Source organism: Manacus vitellinus, unplaced genomic scaffold (assembly GCF_001715985.3).
Source record: "Manacus vitellinus isolate BGI_N305 unplaced genomic scaffold, ASM171598v3 scaffold_18_pilon, whole genome shotgun sequence".
NCBI classification, from domain to species: Eukaryota; Metazoa; Chordata; class Aves; order Passeriformes; family Pipridae; genus Manacus; species Manacus vitellinus.
The window spans coordinates 15,186,095-15,208,260 of NW_021939324.1; the positions used below are offsets into that span (position 1 = coordinate 15,186,095).

Genomic DNA, 22,166 nt, shown 5'->3' on the forward strand with positions numbered 1-22,166 from the left:
AAGTCATCAGTTAATATGAATGAGTGTGGCACCACATAAATCAATGCTGAGTGTTTGGCATGGGGCTTCTAAAAAAAAAATGTGGTAAAAAAATCCTTCTGTGGGTTTCAGGGAAATGAACTGTTAATGAATACTGTGAAAGAGATGAAATTTGCAGTAAGGGAAAGACTGACACGGTGTTGAGTTTTCAACTCGACACGTGGAGGAGACCGTTGAGCTGTCCCGTGGTTGTGCTGGGTGTTGTTTGTCCAAAACAACAAAACAAACTTGCATCCTGGCCTTTTCACAGCCACAGAAATAGTGACTGATACTCAGAAGATCAACTCAAGAGTTAGTATTTCTCGAGGCAATATGACACAGAAATAATGCAGCATAAATAATGACTGAGTCATTGTCCAGTGTGAAGAAATTGTATGACTAACACAGTTCATTCAGTTTAAACTGTTTCTTGTGCATTACATAAATCCAATAACGCTGAGGTGTATCTGACTTCCAAGGAATACTTACGTTCTGCTGCAAAAGCCAAAAATCAAACCAGTGGTAGCATTATTATCTTAAAACCAGAATAAACAGGTGAGATTGTGCTTAAAAAATTAGGGGAGAAGACCCACAGTTTTGATGCATTTGTACCATCTATTATTTAATCAGATCTAATCCTGAATGGGTCTCTTGAGCATACTACAATAACGTTTTGAATATATTAATAAGCAATTACACTAAAACAAAGGAGATTATAAAAGTACTTCGAGAATACTAAAAGTTATGTAAGAATTACCTTACTAAAACCAAAAAAAGTTTATCCACCTCCTTAGTCTTCTAACTTGTGGGCAAAAACATTATTCACTTCTTTAGCAGTGTTAGAGAGAAGTACGGAATTTTGCAGGAGATGAAGGAGATGATCTGTACATTTTGTAGAGTGAGGGTCTGATTCATCGCATACTACTGGGAATAATCCATCAAGAGTATGCATTCAGACAAGAACTTCACATTTTTCCAGTATCTTTGGTAGGACATGAGAGTCCAGAGATAAGGAGTGTGTTGCTAACCTAAAGGCCAATTAAAACATCACTTGATCTGAGAACAAAGCATTAAAAAATAAATAAATATTGAAGCTAAAATAAATGTTTTTACTGGCTGTCTCTGTTCTTAGCTTAGGGAAGAATGCAAAAGTGTAGCCCATCTGTGCCATGTAAAAACAACCCAGCTGACTGTGTGTGAAACGAAGAACAGTTTCAGAAAAGGAAAGAAGGAAATTTCATTCATGCTACTGTCCAATCCCCCCTGTTCAGGCAGTGCCATCTAGAGCAGGTTGTCCTGATGGCTTTTGAAGATTTCTGAGCATGGAGACTTCACAGAACAACCTGTGCTACTGCTCAATCACCCTTGCAGTAAAAAGTGTTTCCTAATATTCAGAGGGAATGCCCTGTGGTTTAGTTTGTGCCCACTGCCTTTAATTTTGTTCTACTTTGAAAATCTCTCACTTTTCTCATTATGTTGAATCAACAGCAGTATCCTCCTCAGAAACAAATGGTTTTACAGCTACAAGGGGAACTGATCTTAAGAATACACACTCTCACCTAGAAGAAATATTCTTTGTATGATACAGGAAATAGGATATGAAAGCAGCTTAAGCAATGAAAGCATTATTAAACTCCTTGTCCACACATCTCAGAGTATAGAATTGACACAATTACAACCGTTGGGAGAAAAAGAGATTTAAAAAAGAAACAGACCTTTTCTCAAAATGCAGTTTGTTCATGAAAAGAAAGCAGTAAAAATACATAAAAAGGACATTGTGCTTCTTGAAAATCAAGAGGTTCCCTCTTTTTCTTTATTTTGAGAAAGGCTGATTGGTTGATGGAAGGGCTTACTTCTTTTCACCAGTAGGTGAGTGACAGTGGTCCTTCTGGCACATTCTTACAGGCAGTGGAGTAAGGAATGTATTAGTACTTTGCCAAATTGGTAAAAGGGGAAGGAGCACTGGCTAGGGATGTGTGGTAACAGAAGAACATTCATTTGGCCTTGTTGGATATTTGATAACAGCAAAGAGTGGATTTAAGCACTCGCACTGCAAAATTTTAATGTGCTCCATCATTAAAGCAGTGAATTATTTAAATATGCTGTCTCTACTGAATGTGGGTTTTCCTGCTTGGCTTCAAGAGAGATACTTTTCGGTAGTCTGATTTACTACTATGGCATCTCAAGACTGTTAGGATTAACTTGCAAAGCCCCAATACAGAAATTCTTCTAGACTTTGGGATTATATCTGTATGAGTAACTTCATTCTAAAGCTTTTTTCCAAGAAGTACATAAAATGATTAACAGAAAAAAAGAGGAAGCCAGCACAAGTTATCATCCCCTTTCCTACACAGAGAAACTGAAATACATAGTGAAAGCCTAATGATACAGGTCTTCTATGTTTATAAGAATCAAAAGTGTTTTATTTACTCTCAACTAACTGTAATAGGCCTGTTCCAAGAGCCTGATAACTTTTTCCTAGATATCTGCAGTGTTCCTGTTACCTGGTTTTGTAAGAATATATTCTTCATACTTTTGCCCTTGACATAGACTCTTAGGGCATTGAGATATTGTTACATGGGAAAAATAAAAAATATTTCAGGAAAAAAACCCAACACTTTTTTCCCTAGATTCTTATTGAATGTTTTGTTCGTGCATCTCTTTATGCACTCCTTTTTTATCATATAACTATAATCAAGTATTTATACAAGTTGTGCATAACTTGACTTTTTAATTTTGCTCCTATCATTTCCTGGAGGTTACTCCATTCAAGGAGACAAGGCAGTTTCCATAGCCTAAGGCTAGATCTACTTGTATAAAGCAGTATGTGCTGGTCATTTGGACACAGTCTGCCTATGCATAATGCTACTAACTGGTACAAAGAATTTTCCTTTACTACAGGGGAAACTTGGAGAGATTCCTGGCATGGAAGAAAATGAGTGTTCTGAGTGGGACCATAAAAAGACTTTCTGAGAAGCCTGCTGCAACTGAGTAGTTTTCCCAGATAGTCATTCCAAAATCTGTTCAAGAGTACTTTGTTTTACTTGTGATTGTGGAGAGATGTCCACAAACTTTTATATGTTAAAAAAAATGTTTTATAATTACATTTTATCAACAGTAAGACATATGAACACTCCACAAAGATAGCCTTTTAAGTCACAATGTATAGGATTTTCTCAGTAAAATATAAAAAAATTATTTTTTAAAATGGTAAGAAAACATGTTATTTGTATGCTGAATAAGTGTTAACGTCTATATTTAATAGAAAGTCTCAATATTGACTAAAATATCAGTCGCTTCAATTTTAGGCTCTCAGTTAAGGCTCTAAGTACAAACATCCTCATTTACAGAAAAGTTTTTAATTTGAAACTCAGAGGACTTTTTTGAAATGCTATAGGTTAGTTGTAAGAGAAACTGAAATGCTTGGCCCTGCAATTCTGTTGCTCCAAACTCAACTTACACTAGGTTGAAAAGCAAAAAGATGATCAGAAAATTCATGGAAGATTTCCAGGGTCTGAGTCTCACAGTATCACAGAATCACAAAATGGTTTATGTTGGAAGATCATCTATTTCCTACACCCCTGAAATGGTCAGGGACACCTTTCACTAGACCAGGCTGCTCAGACCCCCATCCAACCTGGCCTTGAACACTTCCAGGGGCGGGGTATCCACAACTCTGGGCAACCTGTTCCAGTGCCTCACCACCCTCACAGTAAAGAACCTACTCCTAATATCTAATCTAAACCTACTTTCTTTTAGTTTGAATGCATTCCTCCTTGTCCTGTCACTACATGCTCTGGTAAAAAGTCTCTCTCCATCTTCCTTGTAGGCTCCCTTCAGGTACTAGAAAGGCTGCAATTAGGTTCAGTCCAGGTCCACTTCTCTTTTCCGGACTGAAAAAACACAACTGTCTCAGCCTTTTCTCGTATGAGAGGTGCTCCATTCCTCTAATCATCTTAGCAGCCCTCCTCTGGAGTCGCTCCAACAGTTCCATGTCCTTCCTGTGCTGGGGACCCCAGAGCTGGATGCAACACTCTAAGTGGGTCTCACCGAGCAGAGTAGAGAGGCAGAATAACCTCCCTTGACTTCCTGCTCATGCTCCTTTTGATGCAGTCCAAAGTACAAGTGGCTTTCTGGGCTGTGAACACACACTGCTGGGTCACATCCAGCCTCTCATCCATCAGCACTCCCAAGTCCTTCTCATCAGGGCTGCTCTTGATCTGTTCATCCCCCAGCATGTATTGACACTAGGGGACAGCAACTTGCAGTTAGTCATATTAAACCTCATGAGATTCACATGGATCTACTTTCCAGATTGTCTAGGTCCTTCTGGATGGAATTTGGTCCTTCAGGTATGTTAACTGCACCACTCAGCTTGTGGTCATCAGCAAATTTGCTGAGGGTGCCCTTGATCCCTTCATCTGGTCCCAATATTGACCCCTGAGGGATACCACTTGTCACTGATGTCCATTGGGACACTGAACCATTGACCAGTATTCTCTAGATGCAGCTTTTTTATCCATCTAAAAGTCCACTCATCAAGTCCATCAAATCCAATTTAGAGAGAAAGGTGTTGTGGGGGATCAGTCAAAGGCTTTACAGAAGTCCAGATAAATGCCATCTGTAGACCCTTCCTTGTCCAGTAGTTGCTCCATCATAGAGGGCCATTGGATGGGTCAGACAGGACTTTCCTTGCTGAAGCCATGCTGGCTGTCCTGAGTCACCCCTGCATCCTCGATGTGCCTTAGCACAGCTTCTCGGAAGATCTATTCCATGATCTTCCCAGGCACAGTGGTGAGGCTGACAGCTCAGTAGTTCCCAGGGTGCCCCCTTCTACCCTTTTTAAAGATGGGTACAGTGTTTCCCCTTTTCCAGTCACCTGGGACTTCTTCTGACTGCCATGACTTTTCAAATATCCTGGAGAGTCGCTTGACAGCTACATCAGCCAATTCCCTCAGGACTCTGGGATGCATCTCATCAGATTAAGGTCACAAACCTGATCTTCTCTTAAAGTGGAAGGGCCTTTTCTCTCCTAGTCCCCATCCTGCTGTCCATCTACTCAAGAGGTGTGGAAAGAGGTTACTAGTGAAAAAAAAAAGTTGAGTATGTCAGTTTTCTCTCCATCTGATGTTAGCAATTAACCAGCATTGTTTAGCAGGGGGTATAGACCTTTGACCTTCCTCTTCTGGTTATATCTTCAGCTCATCCTCATTTAGTATAGCCTGGAGGTTTTCAGAGCTTCCAGCTGCCTGCAGGTCCAAAAAACAATACACATGCCAAGACTATCTGGATCACACCAGATAGTGTGATCTACTCTGCTCAGCAGTGTCCTTTTCTTGCCTTGAACACACTCCTATCTTAAGGCAACACAGTGGTCAAAGCCCTTGGATGTGTGCTTGCTGAGCCAACTTCTTTCCAGCCTCTTTGCATCACTCAGCTGACTTCAACTGATCAGACAATGAAGAATCTGTACTCCCCTTTTCCTTCCTCTGTTCTAAAATTCATTAAATTACTGGAAAGGTTAGTACAAATACAATTGAGCACTAGTAGGAAAGTCTAGTATTGCTTTTTGTTCTTCAGGTATAGTAGAACAACTTTCATGAAAATTATGAAGAACCATAAAGTAAAGTGGACAGTCTACTTAAGTGTTGCCATATAGTAATTTTTTCCCTTTGAAAATTTTGAACAGAAATTGTTCCCGAATGATGATGTGAATACAAGTGCAGCTATCTCTGGTGGTGTGTTAGAGCTGTGCTAAGAATCAAGTATTTATAAAACCATACAGTAGAACACCCTGAAAAAAAATTAACTGTGCAGTGCTAAATGATTATTGCTGAGTTTTTTCTTTCTGCTAGCCTTTCATTAGGTTAGGTTTCTTTTTTTTTCAGTGTAGCATACTAAAAGCTACACATAGTGGAATTGCTTGTAATCTGTGAATTGAAAAGAGAACACTTGCTGTCACTTCCTTTTTTCTAAAAGCATATACAAAATAACATGCAAATTCTTAATGCAGTTGGTGTTCAACTGTACTTCTCTCCCTCATATTAAAGCCTAATGAGACATAAAAATAACTTTTGAAATTTCAAGATGCCTCTCATCCACATAAGTTAATCTGTTTTAGGACTTCATGGTCTGTGTGGGGAAACTTATGTGTCTATTCCAAAAAACCTGTAGATCAGTCCTGGATGGGAATAATTTCAGGGTGATATCTTAGAGGTAACACAGAAGTCAGAAACAGTGTTGTGAGGCTCTCAAAGCTGCACAGCTGATAATTATTCTTTTATTCTTAGCTTAGTGGTACTGAGGTGTTATACTTGAAAAGCTGTTAACCACTACATTTTCCACCACATTGTATATCAACAATAGCATGGGCCAAATTTAGAGCTTTAGTAGCATTCAGAAAAAAGATTTCCTGTGGTTGTTCTGCCCTTCAGAACTGCAGGTGTGCTTGTTTAGAAAGTACTTTGTGATCATTTAGGAAATCTTTTATTTCCATTTAAGATATCAGGACTGGCTTGACAGCTCTGAGATCTGAGAACTGTCCGAAGGTGCTGAGTTCAGCAAGTCTTTAGCCTAGCATTGTCCATCAGAATTTTACTTACTCTGAGTGGTCAGTCAGGTCCCAACACCAGTCACAAACTCTTGAAGTGTGGCAGCCTGAAATGAGAGGTCATGAGATGGGGTGATGGGACTTCCTTGTCAGTGATGGATTCTGCTTTCTAATGTGCTTTGAGATATACTGGGAAGGTGAGTTGTAGATAAAGAATCCTGAATGTAAGGTGCTGTTGGTGATATATATTATTGCATAACAAACTGAGCGTTTTATTACTTTTGCCTAAATATTTCATCCCTTCGGTTTATTTTGTTGTTCTCATGCTTCTTGGAAAAACGTTACCTGCATACCCTCTGAAGCATTAGAAGGGAAAATCTTGTTAAGAAAAACATGGTTCCTAGTATTTGATTTTCAAGAACCGCTGATGGGCAGACCACAGGCTAGCAAGCAAAGTATCATCATACAAATTCATTTTACCTCACTTCACTGTCCATTGAATCCTCAAGGCAATCGTTGTATGAGGTCATCAGATAACTTTGCATATGTTAACAAAATCTCTGCTTCCTCAAAAGCATTTAATCCAGTACACTTACAAACATGTTATAAACAAAGCTATTTCTATTTTCAGTAGCAATCTTGCTGAAATCTACACTGTGAGATCAGTAAAACAGTCGTGTTCAAGAAGTAGCAAGCTGTGATGTCTGTTGCAGAACATCATGAATTCTCTTTTGACAGATAAACAGGCTGGAAAATCCTGACTTTATTTGCCTGAGAATTCCTTAAGATCAGATAGCATTTATAGTAATATACATCTGAAAGACAGTGTGTACAATTTAATGGGGATTTTTGCTGAGTGTTGGTTAATGTGTTTACTGAGGTGGTTACACTGCAAAATTTTCTTTAAATGGTTCTGTCAGTTAATCTCAATTCAAACTATTTCTCTTGCATTACTTTTTCCAGAGGTAAATGGACATTATTCGAAATTGTGGAGTGTTTGTACAATAGCCACATATATGTGAGTTTAACAACTATGAAGGAGCCTGAAGTTTTTGAGCATGTGCTCAAAAATGTAAAAAAAATATGAATCTAGTATCCAAGATGTCAAACAGTAATGCACTAATGAGCTATTAGGCAGTAGTCCATGCTGGGGTGTTTTATTTGAAAAAGAGTTTTAGTTAGCTTGTTTGCCTGATTTTTTTATTTGTCTGACATTTTGAAAATAAGGTAAATTTGATGTGAAATAGGTTAAGGGAGACATTATAGATGGCAATAACAAGCCCACCAAATAAACATTTCTCTACCTTGGAGTCATGTTTGCATGTAGCTTATTCAAACACGTGTGCCAGCTGTTTCAAAACTTGATGTTTCAGGTACACAGCTTGCAAGACAGACAGCATGCCTGGCCTAAAACTCACTCAGCTCCGACTTCAGTGTGGAGAAGCACTCTCCCCCTAAGATCTACATTGAAAAAAAATAGCCAGGCTTTGTAGGTGAGGCTTGCACCCTACATATAGGGTTCTTTTTCTGACATTATTTGCATACCAACAGATCTCCTGTTGTTGGGGAGTTACTGAAGAAGGGAACATCTTCCTGTATGTAAGAAACTTCCACAAGACAATTAGTTCCATTGGAACATTCAATAATTTTGGTTAAACCATGGTTTTCCATAATGTTATGGGGTCCATTTCCCATACTGTATTGCTGGGTCCAGTTCCAAGACTTGTCCATCAGTCCTTTCTTTGCTTACAGACAACATGTGGTACTTTGTGCATGCAAACACACACACCCCTAGAGAGGCTTCAGGTTAGAGCAAACAAGACTGCAGTCATTTGAGCACTCCCACACACAAATACATACAGGTCAGCGCAAACACAATTGCAGTTATTTGAGCGCTCCTCTAAACAGCTGGTGCTTCGGCGGCTCATCATTGTTCGGAGCGCCTACACGTGCTCTTACCTCCTCCCTGCTCTTCTGTAAATACCAGCTGGTTAATTTCTGATGGTGCCCCGGTGGATGGGTGAGAGCAGACGGGGAGGGTGGCTCGGCACGGCTCACGGCGGGGTAGGGCTGTGTGTATGGAAGGGGCACCGGCGGGTCCCATCGCCGCCGCCGCGGTGCCGCCGAGCTCGATACCGGCCGCGAGGGGGCGGGTCCGCGGCTGGCCGGGGCTCCGGGCGGGCGGCAGAGCCGAGGCGAGCGAGCAGCAGCCCGGCCGGACTGAAGTTTTGGCTGCTCGCCGCCCCGGTGGCCCGCAGAGAAGCGCTGCCCTGCGGAGGGCAGAGCTGCGGCGGCCGCTGCCCGCGCTGGCACCTATGAGGGAGCAGCACCGTGCCTGGCACGGCAGGGCAGCGCAGCAGGATGGGCGTGTTGGAGCTCGCCGGTAGCCCTGTGAAACGCTTGCGAACTGAGCGCGCCTTTCCCTCTCTCTTCGCAGAGGAGGCCTATCAAAAACTGGCTAGCGAGACCATGGAGGAGCTGGACTGGTGCCTGGACCAGCTGGAGACCCTGCAGACCAGGCACTCCGTCAGCGAAATGGCCTCGAACAAGGTAGGAGCCCGTGGGCTCGGCACCGCCGCCCCGCTCTCCCTTGGCGCGGGCGGCCGCAGGGCCGGGGGTCGCCGCGGCCAGGGCGGCCGGAGGGTCCAGGGGGCTGGAGAAACTTGCCGCAGGCGAGCGGTCTCCGTACGCGGGTTTGGGTGCGGGAGCGGCTTCTGTTGTGGTTTTGTACACCGTTTCCTGAAATTTCAGGGCAAGTTGCGAAAGTGATGCAGATCTTGGAAAGCTACACTGCTTCTCTGTGAATCTTCTTAAAAGCAAAAAGAGATTGTTTAGAGCTTCTGGCGATAATCCCTTCAGTTGCTCTTTCTTTTCACAGCATCCCGTACAGAACTAGGGATCTTTCCTGGAGATGGTGTATGAAGTAGCATGAAAAGGTGACAAAGGTAGTTCTTGATCCCGAGGGAGCTGTATGCTGGATTCTGTTTGTAAACAGTAATGCTGACAGCTCTCATAACGCTATTTGTTATGAAAGAACGTGCTCGGAACCGAGGTGCCATCACAACAGACACCTACCTCTCGAGGTGTGTTTCTGAGACAGAGTGCACACTTCCTTCCCATCCTGGAAACTGAGGATGCACATTATCTGGGAACTGTGTGCTGGGATCTGCTGTGGTCTGTATGTGCATTCGTTTTGCAATTTGAAATCGAGTTTCCATGTTCCCTATTCATAAATGCACTTTCTTCCTTAATTTTAGTTTGCAAAGAATATGTACTTAGATTTCTGGAGTTAATTTTTACAGACTAATTAATAACTTTGCTGTCTTGTTTCAGAATTTATTTTTATATTTGTCATCGTCTGAATATTTGGCCAGCTACATATACAATTAGAAATAGGAAAGAAGCTTTAATTTGAAGAGTCTTCCATCTCTTATGTCTTCAAAAGCAGCTGATAGATATTTTACCGCCTTCTAATGATTTTGGTTGCAATTAGTAATTTTTTTTTAATTCAGAAAATAGTTGTTTTGACTCAGCTTATGCCTTCCTAAAATTATACTGTCTTGCTCTGGCTGCCCTTACCAAGTATCTGCTGTTTGTTATTGGCTGTTTTTAAGTTTCTCTTCAACTCTGCTGCATATCAGGTGTGAAGTATTAGGCCCACAATGTCATGTGCTTTTCTTGGCTTTAGAGACTCATAGCATGATTTTAATTTCTTTTTTAAAGTTATCTGCCTGGCATTTCACTATTCTCAGAACTTCATTTTCAGTTTTTATTGCCATTTGAAAGATTTTGTTACTCAGTATGTATTGTCTATGTATCCACAAAGTCAAGAGTTTTGGAGAACCTGTTGGTAACTAGTTTTAACACCTGTCAGTTTCCTGACTTGTGATGTCTGTATTGCCACACTTTCATAAGATACTCAGCTTTCTTTGAGTATTTATTTATTACATCCCTATAATAGATCAGATATGCATACGTAATTTATGAACAATAAGGGCAAACTGTTTTTAAGATAAGATAAAACTAACTGCAAATCAATGTGTCTTTATGTTTTGCCTAATATATACAAATTTTTACTGAAGAACAGTTTTAAAATAAAATTTGACAATTGCTTTGTGTGTAAGTAGACACAGACATGCTACATTTGATACTATGTTCTGTTTGTATTTGTTTGAATTAGTAAGCTTTGTCATTCTTTTTGGGGAAGTCTTGTATAGGAATTTGTATAGAAATTTGTGTCACCTTTCAGTGTTTGTTCTGTTTTGTTTGTTAAGAAACTTTTAAAAAGTAAGTCCATGCCACTAACTATGAAGTGAACAGTTTTGAATATAAAAGAGCAAACCCATATAATAGTTTGAGAAAATTTAGTGCAGAAGGATTTTAATTTCAGGTGTATATCAGGTTATTCTAAAGAATCATTTTACTTTGGATTACTACAACATATGCAGCATTTATACAACTCCTATTGTCATATAACTGCAAACTGTGACATCTCAGTGAAGCATACCAGTAAATTATACTATTTTAGGTTACGGAGAAACTGAAGTAGAAAAACTTTGCTCAAGGCTGAGGACAGACTTTAGTACAGCAATGAGTATCCAAGAGTACGCTGTTCTCTATCTGAAATGTAGGTCCTGTAAAATCAGAAGAGAAAAGCAGGAAAGGAAATGTCGTTGGTACAGAACATGGTTTCTCACTGTGTTTATCTCTTCTTTTCTCTGGGTTTCTCTACAAACCAACCCAGAAGATTGATTGATTGGTGGTGGTTGTGTGTCGTTTCCCCCTCCCCCCCCACCCCCCCGCATCCTTTATTTTCTCTTTATTTTGCATATAACAGCATTTTCACCAGTGCTAGTTTTCCTTATTTATGGGAACACGTGAGATGTAAGGGGTCCGTAAGAATTGAGCCCTGCACCAGGTAAGAGCTTTTGCACATTGTGGAAAGGCTGCCATAGTAAAGGAAAAAAATCCAGGGTGGAACCAATATTAGTATCCTGAATACTTGAATTAGGCCAGGGAGTAAGTCTGACCTTTGGTCCCTCTCTATGCAGTGAGTTGGCAGTCTGAACTGTTGGTTGCATCTGTTTGGAATCCCTTTACCATCATAATGCTTGCATAGGACTCGCATTAGCACATCCCAGTCCAGTGGTATTTATTTTGTCTGGTTGCCCCTCATGCTCAGTTAGCAGTAGTCTATGAGGTGCCAGCTGACAGCTTCGGATGACTGAAAGTGGAATGTCGTAGATACATAAGAAGATCCTTCTTCTCCCTGCTTAAAATTGCTTGAAGCAGTAGTCACGGGGTGCTATGTGCGATCTCTAGATGAGCCCTTGCATCATATGGGATTAAGTGTTACCTAGAGGACTTAGAAAATGTGCCACAGGTCTATTCTGTAGGAAGCTAGCTGTGCTTGGCTGCCCAAGTTACACCAGTATGACTGTAATATCCAGATGATGTCTCATTTCCCAGCCATCCTTCTGATAAGCAGATTTCCAAGTGCCTGCAGGCATTGCGCATGAAGTAACTGATCGATACATCCACGATGCACCCATAGGCATAATTTGTAAATAAATGTGATTTCAGAAGGACACAGTATTTAGATGTATTGTCAATTGTCATTATGTTGTTATGAATCTTACACTTGGTGTTTTCTTAAATTTCTAGCTTCTGAAATTAGGTACTAGCAAGACAAAGCCAGTTTTTAAAAGCATAAGAATTTTATCATCGTAGTCTTTTAGAAGCCCTTTGAAGTTTTGAAAGGTGAGAAAACACAGAGAGGCACCTTACATTTAGAAAATTGACTAAAATATCTTGCATTTTTGGAGAACTATTTCTGATTTTCTATACTATTTAATATTGCTTAGCATCAGTGGACTGTGGTTGTATTGTTGTGTTTTCCTGCATCATACTTTCTTGAACAGATCTAAATTAATTTTAGGAAATAGTTTACAAATCTGGATCATAAAGATAGGATCCTAAAGCATAATTAGATGTTGCTGTCTGATTTCCAAAGATCCTAATCCATATCAGTTTCTGCTAAGCCAAATTGTGAGTAATATTTCTTGAAAAATGTAGTTTTTAGGAGGCTACCAACTTGGTGATTGTGACTTCTAACTTTATTTACAGCTGTACTTTTATACATATGTACAAACCAATAATAGTTTTAAAAATTTCCAGATAGCAGAGTGATGTTTTCTTTTTTAATTATTTTTTTAAAATAATTAGGTGTTTGTTTGGGTTTGTTTTTTTTTTTTTATGAGTAATACCTTGTTCTTTTCCTCTGCCAAACAATACTAAAGCAAGATTTAATAGATTTTAAGTTCTCTAGGAGAAGAACTATCCTCTTTCAGTACACAGTTTGGCAGTACCTAGAGTAAGGTCCTGATTCTGGATCCGAGAGTTATTCAGTGATAGACAGTAAACAAATTAAGAATTCCAGTAATAAAGATGGAGCAACCACTTTGTTAGACAGTATTATTTGTAGATTAGTCAAATGTGAAGGAATACCTATAATGAAACTTGTATGCAAAAGCATATTTTTGCTTTTGCAATCATGATTTTGCAAACATCTCATGCTTATTCCTTTTATGTGTCTGAGCTTATGAATTGAGACATGGAAAAGGTTTCGATTCACGTCGGTTTTGTTTCAGTTTTAAGCCTCCTGCAGATGATGTTTTTTGCAGGATTTGCTAATGGTAATGATCAAGACTCTGGAAAATGTCATTCATGGGGAACTTCTTTCCCTCTACAGTCTTAGATATCAAAGCTGAGAAGATTTAGATTTCATTTGGTTAGACCACGTTAACTACTATATACTTTTAAAGTACAGACTACTTTACAGTTTTCTAGCTGGTATACCAGTATGTGCAAATGCTTACAGATTAGAACTCTATTTACAGTGCTAGTTACTATTAAAAAAATACTTTCCAAGATTTTTTTTTTTGAGTGCTTTGAAGATGCCCAAAGCATCAATGTTATCAACCAGCTAACACTGAAAAACTACCCTAGTATAACACAATGTGATATAGCACAAAGATTAGTGGGATTTTAGTTTATGTTTATAGCTGTGCACTTGACACCCACTGTGTACGCTCAAATAGTAATCTTAATGATACTTTATTTTAAAATATTATCTACCTGCAAGTATTTAATGTAAACCAAAATTATACTTGAAGGAAACAAAGACAACTTGAAATTTGTTCAGTTACTTTCCCTCCTAAAGTTCCCTGCCAATTTGAGCTGGTTTATAATCACATTTTCTTGCTACTAAAATATATTTTTCCTTTCATATTTTCAGCACAGAAAAGCTCACACAGGCAATGGGGAGCTGACTAATATAATATCTGGGGAAAGACTGAGGCTAAACTTATTACTTAGGTCAAATAAAGGCCCGTGTGTAAGCCCTAAAATGCTTCAAACAATGCTGTGTTACCTTCACTGTGTTTTCCCAGAAGAGCCCTGTTGCCTGCATTCTGGCATGGCTGGGATGAAAAGAGCAGGGCCAGAAAGTGCCTCTAGCCTCTTGGCAGCACTTCACTTTTGTGAGTGATGCCCACTGGGTGGAGAAGCATCATTGCGATACAGGCTGACAGCAGCTCTCTGGGTTTACCTATGCCTGGAATATATGGAGCTGATGACAGACAGGCTGTGACTCCAGATTTAATCAATTAATCAGTTTTTATCTTTGTCTTATTTTGTGGAAAAGCTTAAGTGCTGGGGTGATCAGTACTGTTGTATGGTCCTAGATAGGCTTTGTCGAGAACTAATAAACATGGATCAGTTGTTCATTAAGGGGCTAGCTTTTAGCGTTGTCTTTTTTGGATTCTTGCTGCCAGCTTTGCCAGGTTCATGGCACCGTTAGGAGTTTGTCTTCAGAAATTACCTTTCGTTTGTGAGAGTATAATTTTTTTGCAATGGTTTTTTCAAATGTGGAAGCTCAGCTGGAGTAAAATTGTAATCTCTTCTGTCACAGCCGCAGTTTAGAGTGACCTGTTTCCAGTTGAGGGACAGGATAATTTGCCACATCCACTTAAGAGGATTTAAACATCAGTCATGCTCTTGGGTTTCAAATATTGCACATGAAAAATAGGTGTTGGAAACGTAACAGTAGAAAAGAAATTTGTTGTTGTCGTGACTAAATATGGGGTTTGTTATGTGACAGTCCTCTTATATAATGTCTGCAATGCCACTGGGCTTGGCTGGCTGACGTGATAGCTTAATAGGGTCTTATGTGCTCAGATCCTTCTAGGAAATCTGAGGATTTGGTTAGCTCTTTAGAATGCTGCTTGTGATAAAGATTACGATTAAGGGGCAGCTCTTAGCAGAAAAATGCTTGTTGAGTACACTGTCAGGAAATCTTTTATTCATTAAGGATTTTGGTTTGTACAGTGACAGAATAAAGAGATACTGATAAGGTAGTAAGCCTGAATTTTAATTAATGCGTATTTGTGCAGCTTCTCCAATTTCGTTGTACTTTATAACAAGAGAAAAGGGCAAGAGTATTGTGGAGGTAAGGAAGGACTGCTTTTCTGGGAACACTCCTCCTTTTCTGTGCACTGAAGCCAGCCTGAAAGGATTTTATGACCTCCTGGCTGTAGTGCAGTTCCCTGTTCACAACCTTATTTGTCATCGTGTAAGACCACTCCTGCTTCTGGAGAGCCCTCTGTAACTGCAGTGATGAGTGATGTGTCTGTGTGTATACAGATAGATAGACAGAAAAGGAGATAGCACTTTGCTGTCTGTATTGCACAAGGATTTGCTGCAGCAAAATAAACATTGGAACCTGCTTTCATGAAGTTGGCTTCCACCAGCCCCTCCTTATAATTTATGAACACTTCCACCTTCTCAGAAACAAGTGGATGGAGTAGTGGCACCATTCAGCTATGGCTGAATCTCTTCTGTGCAAATCCATGCTGTTTCCATGAGGGGTGTTGGGTTGCTGCCAAATGAGAAAGATCATGAAATACAGTTTTTTCTACTAGGATAGTTAAGTGGGGGCTTTGGTAGAGTGATAGAGCTGTAGGTCTTCTGCTGAGCAAGAAACAAATATGGTGGGTTAAGCTCAAAGTAACTGAGTTGTGAGCAGCCCTTACTCCTTGTGTGGGTGCGTGATGGCAAACACTGGCCTCCTTATGCCATGACGAGCAGGCATTTGTGATTTTGAAACATCTTATTTGTGTGCTGGGGTGAGCCCCTTCTGCTGTTTTTTAGGACTCTTCTCAAACAGAAACACCTAGCACAGGATATTGTTTTCTGTGCCAGTGGAAAGGAGCCTAGAGGTGACCCATAACAGTTGATAGAACACTGGCATTTCAAGGCTCAAAAACAAGTAAGAAACCCTTAATGTCACAGATTCAGTCTGTATTTTAAATTTTAGAAAAAAATAGATTTCTGCATCTCTCATTCAGTGCTCTTTGAAAGGTCTTGGATGATAGAGCTGCATACTAAGAATTATTCCTCTCCAAGGGTTGCTATTATTTAACACTTTCCAGCTTTTTAGCTGCTTCTAGGATTGCTGAGCTTTCCGGTTCCTAGTAACTTGACCATTTTTTCATAAATATAAGCAAATAGTCTATGCCAGCATACAAACAATTCTATTCTGTAGCCTCTTTAATTACAGGAAATGCCGCAGTATGAAAGATTCTTTCCTTTAAGCATAATGGGACAGAATAATACAAGCAAAATGTTATGAAGTAAATAACTGGAATTGATGTGGGAAAATAATGTTATTTTCAACTACCATAATAAAGGATTTTAAAATTAGAAAGTTTTTCCAGGAGTTGAATTATTTAAAGTTAAAATGTCAATGTGCCTTTTTGTGACATTTACAAAAAATACTTTTTTTTTTGAAGGTCTTACTTGGAAAGGTTCTTCACAGGAATGAGTATTTAATAACTTCTTGCTTAGTAATAAGGTGATATTTGTGACAACTGAAAGGTATAATAAGTATCTAAATACTTATGGCTCCTTATGACAGTATTTAGAGCCAAGGACTCCTGCATTGTACTTGTGTTAGTGTGCTGCTTTAGTCAAGTTTAGACTAAGATATAAAGCATTTTGGAAAGCAGTGGCCATTCTTTTTTTTTGTTTTTCCTTTTTAATAAATTTTGTGTTTCCAATAAGAGGCAGCTTCTGCTATTATATGAAGTTTTGTTACAATAAATGTGGTGTTTGCTGAAATATCAGTTCAGATTCTGTCTCTCAAAGAAACTGCACTAAGAGAGTGTTCTCCTGTTTCAGTTACATTAGTAGGGGTTTTGGTATCATCTGCCAAAACTTTCCGTGTTTAGGAGGCTTACCATGGAATTAAGTGTGGTGTGGATGAATATTTTTTGGTCTGCATTTTTTGGTTGGTTGGTTTTTGGTTTTGTTTTTGAATAGAGTATATCTCAGTAGAACTTGATCCCAGTTCTGATTAACTTGCAACCGGTCATGCAAGGAGCTACAAAACTGAATCTAGGCAAGATAAGGTATGATGGAAAGTCATGCTCATACTGCCTTGAAGCCATGTGAGCAGGGTGATGGTGAGCACCTCTTGAGCTGTGTTCAACTCTGAGCAGTTCAGCTACAGCTTCCCTGTGGCTGCCTTGTTATGTGCCTGGTGGCAGTGATGTGCTGTGATGGGGACTACTGCTTCATCTGTATCTCCAGCCACGGGAGGCACTGCTGTGCTAGTGAAAGTTCTGCCTGTTGTCTCTGCTTGCCTGCTCCAGGTGTTGAAATGGAGCTGCATAGGCAATGGTACCATCTGTTGTAAACCACCAGCAGTGGAGCAACACTGAATCAAGCTAATATATAGGACTTGTTTACAAGATTATCTGCAAATAAAATTTAAACAGCTTGCTACTTCTATTAATTAAGTTCTAGCCCACTAATATATGATCAGATAATGAAAGAGAGCTAGCTGAATACTTCTGTAAGATCCCACAGCAAGACAGTACTGTCAACTAAACACTGCTCATAATTGCTATAGGAAAGGCTACTGGTTTATGCATTTTTGCTATTGGTTTTATTTGGGAATGGAAAGCAAGAGGACAAAGGAAAGTTAAACTGGAAGCAGACTTTCCAGATAAATTTGATTGGTTCTACTTTTTTATTATAATAAGAAATATCAGACTTGCAAATAACACATGTATGTAGTTTTGCTTAGTAATAGGTCATCTTTCCTGGTCAAGGATAGTTTATAATCTGTACAGAAAGTATGGAAACAGTTTATGAATCTATGTAAAGCAGTCTACAGTATAAAACACCAATATCTGAGCTTTCTTTTTACCTGTGAAACAACATGGATCTTTAAGGTCCTTCTTTCCTCTACTTGTACAGGAAGTTCTGTTTTAAAAAAAAAGAAAACGACAAACCTGTACTATGCTACACATAGTGATACACAATGACATTCACGTCACTTGATATACAGATCAAAAATATTTCTGTTCTGCAGGTTGGGCAACTGAGGCTGAGTGGTTACAATGTGTTTGTGGCAGTCCAAGAGTTGAAGTACTTCACAGGATCTTGCTTTCACATGTTCAGGTGTGCTGTCCAGTCAGTGTCTGCACGGCACAGCCCAGTGGCAAGGCTCCCTGTGCTCCCTGCTGCATCCACATTGAAGTTAGGTTTTTCATCTAGGAAGGTCAGTATCAGGTTTCACAAACATCAGAATGTAATCCCCTCTCATCAACAGTAGACATTGGCAAAACGTTAATGAGGCAGCAATTATGTTGATGTACGCTAGTCCAGGCTGGTTTTCACCTCTTCTGTAATTCACCATCACTAGTTTAACATGTGTTAATGGTTTTGCTTGCTTGTGTTCATAAGCACCATAGGCTAACCAGTGACATTTTCTTATTACCTGGTTCGTCTTCTTGAATAAATTTACAAGCAGGTTTTTCAAAGTCATATAAAGCATTTGAAACAAAGTCAATGTTCATTTTATTCTGGAATAAACAGCCTTACCTTACAGGAAATTTATTTGGTTAACTGCAGCCTCCTAACCTTTGCACTAGGAGTATTGTTTGATGTATATAATGATGTGTGCTTTTTAATTGAATTAGTTTACATGATTGAAGGGAGCTGTAAAAGCAGGTGTTAATGTGATCTTCTTGTGGTCAAGGTTGACTGTACAGACTTAATGCAATAATTTTACCTAGAATTACAAACAACCTCACACTGCCAGATGAGATGCTAACATTTTTGTAAACTTGATTTTTGTGATTCAGAATTAACAGTTGTAACAAAGATATCTTTTCTAATGTCCAGGAAAGAGCAAGATGAATAACAATACTGATACTTTACCATAAATCAGCTTTTAAGAAGAGGACCCCGAAGTGAATAGGTAGAATTCTATAATGAAATGGCTGCACGCTGGACGTGTGGAGCTGTGTGGCCCCCAGACGCACGGGATGGCCTCCGGCAGGAGAAAGGAGAGGGGGGGAGCTTTGCTGGTGGGGACTGCACCCTCGTGGGAGAGGAGGGGGGGAGCCTCAGAGCACACAGAGGTTTGCAGGTCCAGTTTAGGGGAGGGGGGAGGTGTCGGGCAGGCCGTGGGGGTCCTTGGACTGGCGGGAGAGCGGGCAGGGCAGTCCTGTATGGAGTGTCGCAGGTGAGCAATGTGTGGGAAGATCTGTGGTAACACGGTGCAGGGAGAATAAGGTCAGGGTGGATAATGGGTTCTTCTGGGGGGCTGGGGGGTCTTGGCCAGGCAGGTGCCTTTGGAGGTACCCAAGTCCTGGATGGGTGCAAGGGCTGCAACGATTTGTTTTTGGCTCACCTGCGGCTACTGCCCTGGTTCAGTATGTTTTGGTTATATTGATTGTGACCTGAAAGGATGATCAGGACAAAGGAATGTTCCTAGGTATCTCCCTGGGATTGAGTATAGATGGGCAGCAGAAAAGTAGGGAGTAAAAGGCTTGCCCTGACCGTTTTAGCGGGAAAGAAGCCTGTGTATCTCTATGCAGTTGCGAGCTGTGCTGGTGGTGCTTCATGCCTTCGGCAGGGTCTCCCATGCCAGACAGGTCAGATATAATATGTCCATGGGCAGGATGAGCTCACTAGCCTTCTAGCAGTCATCCTAAGAGAAGGACAACTCTTATTCCAAACCCGGGCAGATGGAGCTTGCTTAGTCCTGTAAGGCCATCCATATAAGAGAAGGATACTCTAATTAAATCTACATCCTGAGGACCTCGCTGCCACCGTCCAAGCTCGCTCGACCCTGGCAGATGAACCTTAGGATTAAAGGGTGGGTCTACTTCTGTGCAAACTGTGTCTCATGTAAAAAATCCACTGCACAGGCTCAAAGGTTTTACCCACATCTGCCCTGTAGCGACAGGGGAGGGTCGAAATGGCAGGTGAAAGGTGCAGTGGAAGCTGCAGACCAAACCCTGCATACAGGCAGTTCAGGATGTTGGTTGCCTGAGACTGACCCCAGAGATGACAGTCTCTTTGGGCAGCACCCTGAATGACCAAGCAGCCTTTTTCAAGGAGAGCACTACTTGTTCCACTCGGAGAGGGGCCTAGAAAAGGTGGCCTAACCAAAGCTCATCTCCACCTTCACCCGGTTGGTTAACCGCGGCCAATGGGCATCTTCTTCTAATGCGGTCACACAAAGATCAAGAGACAAAGGCATGCACCTGTCTTCAGAGGTGTACCCAAATTGAGACTTGCATGCTGGAACATCAGAACCATGCTTGATTCTGCGAGTAGCAGACGTCCTGAGCATTGCTCTGCCCTAATTGCCCACAAACTGTCATGTCTCAACATTGACATTGCTGCTCTCGGTGAAGTTCACCTTCACGAGGAAGGCAGCCTTAGAGAACATGGTGACTGTTACACACTCTTCTGGTCAGGTAAACCCAGAACCGAAAGGCATCTTTCAGGAGTTTAATCTTCATGATTAAAACCTCCATTGTCCCTAAACTTGAAAATCTGCCGACAGGTCATTCTGATCGCATTATCTCCTTACGCTTTCCACTCCACAACAAGGAACACGTTCTCCTCTTTAGTATATATGCCCCAACTCTCCAAGCTGACCCTGCCAAAAAAGATAAATTTTACGCTGACCTGCGCCACCTTACCCAAAAGATTCCCACAGATGATAAGATCATTATCCTTGGTGATTTCAACACCACAGTAGGAAAGAACTTTGAAGCCTAGAAAGGAGTTTTAGAGAGGCATGGTGTTGGAAACTGCAATGATAATATCACCTTCTGCTAGAATTCTGTGCAGAGCAAGAGCTCACCATCACTAATACTATCTTTCAGCAGAAAAGTAATCTGAAGACAACCAGGATGCATCCTAGATCTAAGCATTGGCACCTCATCGATTATGTCCTGGTGCAATAGAGAGATGTTTGCGATGTCCATCAAAGCTGCGTGATGCCCAGTGCAGAATGCCAAACAGACCATCGACTTGTGCGCTGTAAACTTAACTTCAACCTTACGTTCAAACCTAAAAGGGGTGGTATTCCAAGGAGGAGACTCCAAGTTAACAATCTTCAAACAGCCACAGTGAGAGACAGCTTCCAGGCAAATCTTTAAACTAGGCTCAAAATCACTTTATAGATTCTATAGATCCCTCTACTGGAACACTTTGGCAACATATTAAAAACAGCATCCTGCAGTCCTTAGGGTTCTCCTTCAAGAAGAACAAGGACTGGTTTGATGAAAACAATCAAGAGATCCAGGAATTGTTGAGGAAGAAGAGAACCACCCACCAAGCACACCTTGCACTGCCTTCCTGTCACACAAGAAAAACAGCCTTTCGTCTCGCATGCAGCAAGCTCCAACAGAAACTCCGTGACATCCAGAACAAGTGGTGGATCGATCTAGCTGAAAAAACTCAATTATGCGCAGATATGGGTGATCACAAAGGTTTCTATGAGGCCTTGAAAACAGCATACGGGCCTACATACCAAGTCAAAGCCCTCTACTCAGCGCTGATGGTCAAACCCTTCTAACAGATAAAACCTCCATTCTGAATCGATGGTCTGAACACTTTCAGACTCTTTTCAGTACCAACCATGTAGTCCAAGACTCAGCAATTCAGTCCATCACACAACAACCAGTGAAGTATGAATTGGATACTGCCTCCACTTTGGGAGAAACTCTTAAGGCCATACAGCAGGTGAAAATCGGCAAGGCCGCTGGGGTTGATGGAATTTCACCTGAAGTCTGGAAGCACAGGGGCTTTGCAGTCCACACCAAATTTCACGAGTTTGTGGTGCGCTGTTGGGAACTCGGCGAACTACCATCAGACATTCGTGATGCAGTCATCATCACTTTGTATAAGAAGAAAGGAATTAAATCAGATTGCTCAAATTACCATGGTATACTCCATTGCTGGCAAAATCCTGGCAAGAATACTCTTAAACAGACTAATACCCACTATAGCAGAAGGAATTCTTCCTGAAAGTCAGTGTGGTTTCAGAGCCAACAGGAGCACCACAGACATGGTATTTGTTCTCAGACAACTGCAAGAGAAGTGTAGGGAACAGAACAAAGGTCTCTATGTAACCTTTGTCAACCTCACCAAGGCTTTTGATACTGTGAGCAGAAAAGGTCTATGGCAGATTTTGGAACGTTTAGGTTGTCCCCCCAAGTTCCTTAAA

General features: G+C 40.8%; 1 protein-coding gene across 3 annotated transcripts in view; it reads left to right on the plus strand.

The window, feature by feature from the left end:
• The window catches only part of PDE4D (phosphodiesterase 4D), a 340,514-nt gene that overhangs the window by 282,155 nt on the left and 36,193 nt on the right, over positions 1-22,166 (plus strand). For all 3 annotated transcript variants that reach the window (XM_018070368.1, XM_018070370.2, XM_018070369.2), the window contains one exon: positions 9,006-9,118. In XM_018070368.1, the coding sequence (XP_017925857.1) occupies positions 9,006-9,118 (113 nt within the window). The remainder of the gene's footprint in view (positions 1-9,005; positions 9,119-22,166) is intronic.